This window comes from Colletotrichum truncatum (genome assembly GCF_014235925.2).
Source record: "Colletotrichum truncatum strain CMES1059 chromosome Unknown Contig_0005, whole genome shotgun sequence".
Lineage (NCBI taxonomy): Eukaryota > Fungi > Ascomycota > Sordariomycetes > Glomerellales > Glomerellaceae > Colletotrichum > Colletotrichum truncatum.
Window position 1 is genome coordinate 3,549,343 of NW_027222402.1, and position 11,416 is coordinate 3,560,758.

Sequence of the window (11,416 nt, forward strand, 5' to 3'; positions counted from 1 at the left end):
CGTTGCACCAGTTGCAAATGCTAGCTCCGTGTTTGAGTCGAAGAAGTTTAAGCCTTGGGGGGGGGGGCATCTTTGGAAGTTGTTGTACTCTAGAACGAAGCTGCACCAATCCTGCAACTCACTCAGAACCTCAAATCCTACTCATATACGGTCCGTTGGTACAGAAGGTAGCCGACAAACTAGTCGAGTTTAGCCTCAAAGTAGCTTTCTTTTAAATCTTCGAAAATCAGGCCCAACTTCTGGCAAACTGCCCAGATACTTTGGAGTTTACAGACCGAAGTGATGGCCCCGAACCAGCTAAAGATTTTGCCGTCAACGCTAACATCCCAGCGAAGCGGGATTAACGGAGTAGTAGCGTTTGTGCAGACTCAATGGTGTGCCCTTCTGTGTAACTCTCGTTGGCAATATCAACGATCCAAGCCAACATATCATGTCTTCACTTTAAGGGTAGTGCACTATCACAAACTTCAGACAGACCTCGGCCCGTTCTAGATTGAGATTGTCATGACAGGGGTGCCACGTGGTACCCATGAGTTTTCTGGTCCAAGCACAATGCTGGTGGGGACAAGTCCGGATATGTTCCGAATCTAGCCCTTGATTTCCAGTCTCTGTCCAGCAGTATTTTCTGTCAATGCAAAGAATACAAGCGGGAATATCCCTGGTCGGTTACTACGGGATCTCGTTCTATTCAGGCGCATAGCCAAAGCTAAATTGGCAGTTGTAATTCTTGAGGATGTCTGGCGGGGATGGAGAGTGCTACCATTCGAGAATTCGGCTGCTCGGGTCAATTTAATTGTAGGTCAAATGAATCATGAACCGTCCCTGACAGGTAACCTTAATCAACATACAGTCTTTAAGCTTCAAGACCTTCAGAACCCTAAAAACTCTCTGTCCACGACATCACCACCCGCCAAGCGCTGATCGACCCGTCACCCCAAAGACCCACGATGGTCCGACGAACCGCCAAGACGGATTCCTCCAACAGCCCGTCTGGATTCCTTCGTAAGAAGTGACCGAACACTCACTGCCGGGAGCAGTAAAAAGGGGTAGCGGAGAAATACCAGAAGATACTTGTTACTGCCACAGCAAATGATCCAATATATCACCCATGGGCCCCGGATACGAAAAAGAAGCAAATGACAAACTTGAAACTCCACTGCACTACCAGGTCCACTGCTAAGGCGAGACTTTCCAGCTTGGCTTTTGTTGCGCAAGTCTGACAGATTCAATCTGTCCGTAGCGCCTTGGCGCGAATATACTCCCGACGTCGAAATCCAGTCTCATTCGGCCGCGAGGAGGGCACACATTCTCAGTTAGCCGCAACCGCGCACAATGGTCCTTTAATCTCGACACGGAGACACCCCCGGTCGTAATCCGCGTACTCGCCAAGTTCTAACCAATCACTACAACCAATTACTCCGGGTCTGAGTTCCCAATCGAGACCTCAACAGGCCTTGTTCTTCATTTCTATTCGTTTCCTTCGAGAACACTCGCTCCTCCACATAGCCGACATGAATTAGGAAATAGTCTGCACCAACAACGCCTGATGATGCTCTGTGGGGAAATACAATAACGAATTTGGAGGGGCGAGCCCCTTTCGCCTAGATGCGAAAGCGACAAGAAGAGGCTCTATGTTTCTAGTTCTTTATATTCCCAGCAGGGAGACTGCGTCTAGCCAAAGTTCTCTCGGCTTGTTCTCTCTCTGTCTCTGTCTGTCTCTCTTTCTTTGAGTCGGAAGTGTATCTCGGGAATCTGACTGGTTCATGTTCTGAGAAGCGCTTCTTTTCTCACTGCATCACCTTTTTGCATTTTCCCGTTGTCGTTCGCTACACCAAACAACACATTCATTTCAAAAGCATCGCTTTATACACACATTCTTTATTTTTACCACAACACCAAAACCAACTTACACAATGCCTTCCTTCACCTCCGCAAGCATTCTCGCCCTCGCGGCCTCCTCGGCCCTCGCCCTGACCCCGACGTCCGCCAAGTCTGATCTTGACGGATCCGTCTGGAAGGCCCTCGAGAACGCCCACCCGGTGCGCAACATCGGCCCTCAACTGCGCAACCGCCCTACCAAGCGCCAGTCCGGCTGGAACCCGCCCTCCGACCTCGTTGCCCCCCTCAAGGAGGTCTGGCAGCACTATGAGAAGACGTACGACGGCAGCGTCTTCAACAACAAGAACTGGGGCTGGGACCAGGTCATGGCCAACAACGGGTGAGTGATACTGTCGTAAGGTTTACATCCCGCGGACTCGACGAAGCGATGGAAACCCAGAACACCAAACAACAAGTGACTTGATATTCCGAGAGAACAAACCAACTAACACCAGTTCCACCGCAGCTCCCTCAACATCTGCGTCCGCTGGGACTCCACCGCCACCGTGACCGCCGCCCAGCGCACCAAGATCGCCTCGGCCTACAAGGCGCAGTACCAGAAGTGGTTCAAGTGGCTCTACGGCTTCGACGGGTTCCCGTACTCCAACGTCGACGTCAACATCGTCGCCTGGGCCACCAAGGACGCCTCCCTCCTCCAGGGCTCCACCGACGGCCTCGACGTCTACACCACCTACAAGGACGGCGACGGCGTCCCCGCCTGCGCCACCGAGTGCGAGCGCGCCGCCCACCTCGACGGCAACTTCAGCGGCTGCAAGAGCGGCCGCCACTTTGACCACTCCCTCTGGCTCACCGACGGCCTTCAGGGCGGTTTCGGCTACGACTGGGGCCAGCAGATTGGCCGCGAGTACATGATTAACAACCTCGACTCTGAGAACATTCACATTCTCCTGCACGAGATGGTTAGTTTGCACTCGAGTGATGGGGATCTCCGGGGGGGTTTACCTTTGCTGACATTTTGGTTTTCGCGGATAGGGACACACTTTTGGTCTTGATGATTGTAAGTTACAGATCTGATTACCTCCCTAGTAAGACACATACGCTAACAAGAATTCTACAGTCTACGGTAAGGAAGAACTCGCTCAAGCCCCTCCAGGGCGTCTTATGTACACCTGATACTAACCCACGTAGACTGGACCCCCACCGGCGAGTCCAAGTTCATCATGCTTGCCGGCGCCTCCATGGAAATCACCGACTTTGACGGCTGGATGTACCGCAACTGGTGGTACGAGCTCTCCAAGAACCGCAAGTGGACCAAGGCTTCCGTCTCCGGCGGTTCCGCCGCCCCCGCCGCCTCTGCCTCCGCCTCCGCCACCGCCGCGCCCTCCATCAAGGACGAGGAGGCCGAGGAGCCCGTCGCTACGCCCACCGCTGCCCCTGTCGCTACCTCCGCCCCCGCTGTCGAGGAACCCGTTGCCACTCCTCCCGCCGTCGAGGAGCCCGTCGCTTCCGTCCCTGCTGTCGAGGAGTCCGGGGCTACTCCCCCGGCCTCCGGTAACGCTGGCTCCGGTGCCACCGCCGGCAGGTGGGCCCAGTGCGGCGGAAACGGTTACACCGGTCCCACCGCCTGCGCGTCCGGCTCTACCTGCACCAAGCAGAACGAGTGGTACTCTCAGTGCCTGTAAACTTTGCCGCTTGTGACGTGTCTTCTTATCGCAGATGTAAGCGTGTCTAAAGGAAGGGGCCGTGGTCCGCTCTCGAGTAGTTGGATACGTGTAGTAGACAGCTTTTGCGCAGGCGGGCTGCTCTACACGTTATCCTTCTTCTCATTCTTCACCAGTATCTATTGTCTTAGGACGCTATATATTATCCTCCTGTATATAGGAAATAATCATACTTGATTCAATATAATTTGCTTTGCATGCGATGGAAATTACTCGCTCAGCTTTGATTTAACCCTACTTTTGGAGAAGACAGTGGGAGTGTTGCGTTATGAGGCTTGACTGGCTTGCCATGGGGGTAAGTATGACTTGCCATATAAGTGAAACGGTGAGGTGTGAAGCGTGGATACTCGTCGGTTAAGTCGTTAGAGCTAGAGGTGCAATTTGAAGAAAAGAAATTGTAACAACATAAAAGTGCTCAATATCAATACGCTTGTCGCTTTCGGTTTCCACGCGAGTCAGTTGTCCGGCACAACTAAGGCTACTTTTATCTATTTATGAAGCTTTGCTATGAACCTACCGGCAAACCCGAATCAAGTGCTCATGAACCTGAGAATTCTCAGAAAGTGAAAATAGCTAATCTACAAAGCACCTCGATCCAATCATCCAACCCTCCGCATCCCATCCATAAACCACCTCCAACTCAATCCTTAACCAGCCAAATGCACACAACAGGCTTACCACCAGGCTGACCCGTCCTCGTCGCGTCCCATCCGACGTCCGCAAGGGTCTTCTTCATCATATCCTTGTCATCACCAGCGAAACACAGGCCGTGGTACCACTTGCCGTTACCAGCCTGGACGATCTCGTAGCACTTGTTCTTCTTGGGGCTCGGGTTCGTCGCGCCGAAGCCGCGGAGCACCTCGGCGAGCGTCGTGTTGACGGGGACGTGGAAGGCGGAGAACTGTATGCGGGCGTTGGCAGGAAGCTGCCAGGGCGGCGTCGACGTGCGGAAGACGTGGATCTTTGTGTGTGCAGCCGGGAAGAAGTAATTGTAGCCCGGTTCGCAGCCTGTGCCGCCTGTCGAGTTGCTCAGGTGCGCTGCCGGGTTGCGCGGGTCGAGTGCCGGGAGCCCTTGTGCTGTGCGTGCGGCGTGGTAGGACTGTCCGCCAGGCTGGAGGGGGTAGGTCGTGTAGCCGCCCTGCGGCGGTACTTGCATGTTGGGCCAGGCGTACGCCGTTGAGCCCGGGTAGGGAACTGAGGGGGGTGGGTAAGAGTAGTATGGTGACGGGTAGTAAGCGACATTACCGTATCCCCCGTACATGTTGCCGGCCGTGGTCCAGCCGGGGTGGGGCATGTACGCTTCGCCGTAGCGTGGGAGTTGCATGCCTGTGTTGGGGCCCCAGGGCGGGCGGCGATGGTCCACATCCGGGCCGCTGAGTGGGTTAGACATGTTGATGAGAGGCAGAAAGCGAATTGATGAGATGTGGTTGACTAAAAGAGAGGTCGGCTTGGCTGCCAGATGTTGACCCAGTTACCAATTCGATGATCGTATTCTGTTGTCCAGTGGCCGGGGGGAGGGGTTGCAAACGGCGAAGCCCAAGGATGATGATGGTAGGGGTTGTTGTAAACTGTGTTTCTCGAGGTTGGGTTACTGGTGCTCGCAGCGAGGTTGAGGCTGTTGGAGAATGTTTCAATAAAATGTTCTTCAGAAGATGGACCTGAGAAAGCCTTAGCGGGTATGGCCAAAGCTGGATAGATATACCAGGCAATTTGTTTGCTAAAAGTGTGGTGAATGAAGATGCTTGCTGGTCAGTGACTCACCAAAGTCAGACGAGGGGACAGGCTGTGATTCTGTCGACTCGCGTCTAATGTCACGCTGGAAAGCAAAGATCTCTGTGCTCCAGATGGGGTTGTTGTGCTGGTCGTAGAATGTTCCCACAATGAGCCAGCCCCAGAAGGGAGGATTCCGCGAACAATGCCAATACTGGCCGATGATGAGTTTGGTAGCCGGGTAAGGCAGATGCTCTGGCTCGCCCTCGTCGGCGTTGGATTGTATGGAAGCCACTTTTGCTGTTGTCTGAAGAGATTGAAGAGAGCTGTACTATTATGTGGCTGGATGAGGGCTAATGTGAGAGGATTCGTTGAGGGCTTGGGGAGTACAAGAAACCGCCATTGTGGATGGATTTATATGAGATTTAATGTAGCGCTGAATCAGTGCATCAAGTGAATATTCATGACAAGTGTAACACCCATGACTGACGCTAATTGTTGTGACGAAGCCTGATTCATTGCTAGAGCCAAGATCAGATGGGACGATCAAGTTATTCCAGCACATGTGGTTGTCCACTACTGGAAGCCAACGACACAATTCAGAGTGCCTTAATCTGTCGACTAGCTTTACAAGCTTCAACCTTGTTTAGACTGCACAGATGTACTCCATGTATGAGGCAGCAAAAGTGATGTAGAGAAGTCTCTTTATTGTGCTACCCTTAATGTTATTCTAATACTGAAAGCGTTTGTGGCGCAGCAGATGGCTAGTGGCGTTGTGGCTAAGGAAATTGTCGTCTTTATGTAAGTAAGCACATGCCTCGGCCAGATACTCCAGGCGCCATGATTGGCCATGTGGGCCAAAAATGAGTCTGATCTCGCTCTGTTGAACTCCAATAAAAAGAAGTGTCTGGGCAGTTCGGTGGGTGTCATCCAATCTCTCTATCCAATGAGAAGCTTCTGTTGCATCAGCTCCAGTGCATGGGATGGGAGCTCTTATCCGTCTCTGTAACAGGCTCTTTGATTGGCAATTTCCGAAGCTAGAATGAGCAACCGTTTTCGTAAGGGCAGCGTAATTGGGGGCCCGCAGCTCGTGAATAAGGGTTACCAACAGGTCGCCATATCGTTGTGGTGCAGCGTGTGATGCTGCCAGTGTGCATGCGTGCAGCCAGCACAGTTAGTTGGTACCCCGCGCCCGCTTCCAAATACTCGGACGGCGAGCTTGGAGAGCTGATTCGACAGCTCAGTCGGTTGGTGGGGTATGTTGGCGATCGGCGCTTATGTCTAGCTCCATGTTCCCGGCATTTCCGTCTTGCTCTCAGTAAGCTTTGGCTGGAAAGCTGGGTCGACTTGTTGAAGCTCTGGCCTCACATCGGCTGGCGGGCCTTGGTCTCTGTTCAGTGACCACTGTTTCCGAAACCTGTTGTCGTGCTTGGTTTGGCATATGCATCACCTGTGATGGTGTCGTCGGAGGTGTGCTGGTCCTCCTCAATCCTCAACTTCGACATCCGACTCAACCACTCGTACGGCGCCTGCCTTCTTCAGCCCCTCTACCTCCCTCCGCACCATTTTCCTGCGCTCGACCTCCGTTACGAGCCCCTTAAGATAGACCTCAGCCTGCACTGTAGCACTGTATGACATGGCCGTCCAGCTCCACATGTTGCGTCGCTCCGCATCAGCCCCCGCGGCAAGCAATGTTCGCAGAACCAAGAGGTTCCCGTTGCCGCTCGCAAAATGCAGCGCCGTGTTGCCGTCCAGGTCTGCTCTCTGCACTGCCTCCTGTGCCCCTCCGGGAACGTAGGTGAGCAGAATCTGTAGTACTGTATCGTGGCCACCCCGGCTTGCCTCCATGATGGCGTCGCGCCAGCGGATGTCGCGGCGTAGGATGACCTGCGGCGTCCGTTCGCAGAGGAAGTGCACGACCTCAATATGGCCTGCAGCGGCGGCGAGCATCAGGGCTGTCTGGTGGTGTTCGTTGAGAGCGGGGTCCGGTGACTCGTGTCCATAGTCGAGGAGGACCTTGCAGATGGGGAGGTGGCCTAGCGAAGCGGCGAGGTGAAGATTCGAGTTGGAGAGACCCTCAGGCGAGGGATCTGGGTTATGAAGAAGTCCCGGGTGAGATCTCAAGATCCTTTTGACAAGTAGAGCATCGTTAGCCGTTATGGCACGGCGGACACGGAGAGAGGGCTCGATCCTGTTGATGTTGTGAGCGGTTAGCGGGGGTTACGTCACGACAGTGCTTCTTATCGAGAACCGAAAGTGCGTACATGATAACGACAGCTTCGGCTAGCTAGCGATCTAACAGATATTTCGGCGTGCAGTATTTTTGTTTGGCACCAAAAGCATCGCTAACACAAACAAAAAAAAGGGTAAAAGGAGTAGAAGTGGTGATGGTGTTTAGGAGAAGGGGGGAGAATTGGATTTGGAGAGTCTCCTGGAGGAAGGGGCGGACGTTCGGGGAGTTTGGACGAAATTGTTAATTAGGTTGGTGACAGACAGTTACTGAATTTAGCGGCAAGAGCCTGGAACATCCCCTGAAAGAAGCAGGGATGGGCAAGGGGGAACGGCAACGCAGGTCGTATTAGCGGGGGAAGGCGGGGCAGGTCCAGCGTCACTGCCTCCCGTCCTCGCCAGGCTCACCTTGTGCTCCTTTCAGGCAAGCGCCACGGGCCACACGGGGGTTCCCCTCTTAAGGTAGCAGTACTGCTTATGCACATATTCTATCGAGGGCTACAATTGGCTTTAGCGGTTTGATGAGCCATGACACGCAGTAAGTTTTCCAAGTTCAGTTATAATTAGATTATTAAACTTGTTTTTGGTCTGAATTACTCTTATTTTTTTCTTATCGCCAATCATGGACAATACGAGAAATTATTTCGCCAAGCTCAAGCCGACTGCACACCTCGACTAACCCTTTTTTACCACTGTTTAACAAGCAGCAATCTTCTAATTGAATATATTCTTCTATGAAATGTCATGTCGTCATATCGAGTCTAATCTATATCCTTCACAATCCCCGTCTAGAACAACACCTAAGACATGGTGGCATAAGGCGTTCCGAACGGCTGCAGCTCCGTTCCCTCAATGTCAATGTACCCATACTTGGAGTTGTCGCTGTTCTTGGCCATCTCCTGCGACCACTTCTCCATCGACTTCTCAAACACTTCCTTGTACTTCTCGTTGCTGACATCCAGAGGCTCCTTGTCCTGACCAACAAGACGCATCCTATTCAAATTGTTAGCATCGGTCTTGTATCTTAGTATCATGATGAAGGCTAAACTTACTGTGTGCCGGCCAGCATGTTGGTAAGGCCAAAGTTCTGCTCACCGAGCAGTGTCTGGATGGCACTTCTGGCCTCGCCGCCGATGAGCTTCTTGGGCAGATCGAATTCGTTGCAGACGGGTCGCGCCAGACCGATGCCGTGCACCGTCTTGAGCGCATTCACCATCGCTGCCGTCGTTCTTAGACCGCCAGTGACGTACGCACGGGTCTTGTTAAGCTGGGGAATGATCTGCTCCGCAAAGTCGAGGAAGAAAGCCTCGCGCTTCTTGGTCGACTCGCGCTTGTGCTCGAAACCGAGCTCCTGGTACGTGCCGCCCGACAGCTCAACAAAGTCGAACTTGTGCGCCTCCAACGCGGCACAAAGCTGCTTGCAGTCTTCAGTAGAAAAGCCGCCCTCCTGGAACTCAACGCTGTTGACCTTGATGCCGAGGCTGAAGGTCGGGTCAGGCACGCGCTGCCGGATGGCGTCCGCGATCTCGAAAATGAGCCGGGCCCGGTTGGTCAGCGATCCACCGTACTGGTCGGTGCGCTTGTTGGTGCTCGGTGCGAGGAACTGAGCGAGGAGGTAGCCGCTACGACATGTTAGTCTATGTTTACTAAATCAACAAATGCTTCGGGGAGAAAACGTACTGAGCACCGTGCAGCTGGATACCGTCGAAACCTGCCTTGTAGCAGTACTCGGCGGCGTGGGCGAAGCCGTTGATAACCTTCTCAAAGTCCTCCTTCTCCATCGGACGGGGCTTAGCGAACGTCATGCCCATGATGTCGCCCTCAAGCTGCACATCGCTGGCCGAAATGGGGTTGGGGTTGACGTTTTGAGTGACCTGACGACCCGGGTGACTGAGCTGCGCGTGAACCAAGCTGCCGTGCTTCTTAGACGCCTCGGCAACGGCCTTGAAACCTTCAAATCGCTCGCCCTCGAATGGCGCGTCGAGCGGGATAATGGGGTTGCCTGGGGCCTCGAGCTGGTTGTAGTCGATCATGACATTGCCCGTGAGGATGACACCGAAGCCGCCCTCGCCCCAACGACGGTAGACGTTGATCAACTCCGGTGTCGGCACACCGCGCTTCTCGAAAACCTTGGGGTCCCAAGTCGACAGACGCTCCGTCATGGCCGCCTTCATGAAGCGGTTCGGCGCCGTCTTGCCGCTGAATTCGAATTTGAGGGGCTGCGCGAGGGGTCTGGGGTCGACATCCTCGGCGGGGTATCTTGTTGGTGCCATCTTTGCTAAAGCTGTGAGTTCTAAAACTAAATCAGGAGGAACAAAAGTTTAATTGTTGATATGGCAAGAATTCCAAATGCAAGTAAAATTCAAACACTGATTCTTGTCACCTCCTTCAGAACAACGCCGGGCTGCGGGTTGCTTTTGTATTCACCGCCCATAACGTTACCAAGCCCAGCTTAACCAACTCCTCCGGCCAAGCGGAGCCCTTTGGAGGGTCCAAGATTTTTGAAAGACAATGCTTTGTAATGGTTCTGCCAATTCATACGCCACCATGATTGCATGGGAACGGACCCACGGGCAATAAACGCGGGCCGGCGTGTCAACCATCTTCCCATTGGGGACCCCATTCCACGGCCTGCGCAGCAGCTAAAGCCCGAAGGGCACAACTTCCGCACCCCCTCTTTTGCAACATTCTAGAAACAATCGCCGGAGCCATGCGGATTCAATTACCAAACGAATCGGTGATAGAGCCGGGGTGGAATCGTCTGCGTCATGGTGGGGAGCCCCTGTAATGGCCTTCCCAGCCTAGCGCCAGATGTTGACGTTGTTGTTACCCTCTCATTGGGGACGCATGAGCCGAACAAACCTCCCGTCAGATTTCTAATCCGACGACGGGGGTCCTGCCGGGCCATGTGGATTGTGTCGTCTAATATGCCGACCATGCACCTACGGCTGCTCTTTCGGATCGTGTCTTTCATGAGAAGCGGCAACACGCCCTAAGGCGCCAATTTTGAGGCGCTCATGAATATATGTTAAATCTGCCAGTCCCTGGTTGAATTCCAACCGCCGTTGACGACATCTCAAGGTTCTGGTTCCAGCGCTAGCGAATGAGATCACGCATGCGTCATTCCATTCCCCGGCTCATGACTCGGTACGGCCCGTCAATGATGATGCAGCCCGAAAATATTCGATTTGCGGGCAGAACTCCGCCTGCTTGGATTTGCCTCGGACGTCTGTGCTTCCTTGGCGAAATAAGCACCGGCTGACCCGAGGCTGAGTGTAGGGTGTCATTGTCTTTGGATTTCGTGTGCAGTGTTGAAATTTGTTGATCTCAGCACATTGTTTAGTTAGATGCAATTCTGTTGCCATCAATTTCGGTGTGGTGTTGGCGCACACAGTGCCGCATAGGTTGCCCTGCTTATAATTTGGTGTCGTACAGCAACTTCTTGTGCGCCATGATTGCTCACAACCAAGATCGGGGCTTCAACCTGACCAAGCAACGTGAAAGAAGCAAACAATCTAGGGCAAACACTACAACCATCACAGTCATCTCAAAGTCCAAGTAGCTTCAGAGCGAGAGCATCTTTCAGCGCTGCCTTTTCCCGCTACAGTTTGTGGTCGAGTGGGAAGATTGACCAGGTAGGAGTTTATTGGAGAATGAAGCTACCCAGCAACTCAATTCAAACAGCATTTAAATTAGATGCCCTTTGTAATAAACCACAAAGAGCGTCTTTCCAGTCGATTGCCATAAGTTAGGTACAATCGATCGTTCAACGTGACAGAGCCACAGTTCAAATAGAAGAAAGCCGTGGGTCAATCCGTATCCCTGTGACCCCTTGTCTCTTTCATTGTGTAGGCCATGTCCGAAACCTGCAGTCTCCTAAGTGTAATTAAAGTCCACCAGATGACCTTCTACAGCAG

General features: G+C 53.1%; 3 protein-coding genes across 3 annotated transcripts; 1 reads left to right on the top strand and 2 right to left on the bottom strand.

The window, feature by feature from the left end:
• Positions 1-1,913: 1,913 nt before the first annotated feature.
• On the top strand, positions 1,914-3,521 carry CTRU02_209039 (cellulose-binding family II; the record flags this gene model as incomplete). Its single annotated transcript, XM_036726011.1, has 4 exons — positions 1,914-2,218; positions 2,345-2,798; positions 2,872-2,896; positions 3,022-3,521. 4 exons carry the CDS (start codon positions 1,914-1,916, stop codon positions 3,519-3,521), a joined length of 1,284 nt encoding a protein of 427 aa, XP_036582204.1.
• Positions 3,522-4,200: 679 nt separating this feature from the next.
• Positions 4,201-5,835, bottom strand: CTRU02_209040 (uncharacterized protein; the record flags this gene model as incomplete). Its single annotated transcript, XM_070205196.1, has 4 exons — positions 4,201-4,991; positions 5,036-5,218; positions 5,322-5,601; positions 5,761-5,835. The coding sequence occupies 4 exons, from the start codon at positions 5,833-5,835 to the stop codon at positions 4,201-4,203; spliced, it is 1,329 nt and encodes a 442-aa protein (XP_070061271.1).
• Positions 5,836-6,755: 920 nt separating this feature from the next.
• CTRU02_209041 (NADH:flavin oxidoreductase/NADH oxidase) lies at positions 6,756-9,772 on the bottom strand (the record flags this gene model as incomplete). The annotated part of the gene is made up of 4 exons (XM_036726008.1): positions 6,756-7,461; positions 8,307-8,492; positions 8,552-9,121; positions 9,180-9,772. The coding sequence occupies 4 exons, from the start codon at positions 9,770-9,772 to the stop codon at positions 6,756-6,758; spliced, it is 2,055 nt and encodes a 684-aa protein (XP_036582201.1).
• Positions 9,773-11,416: the final 1,644 nt, after the last annotated feature.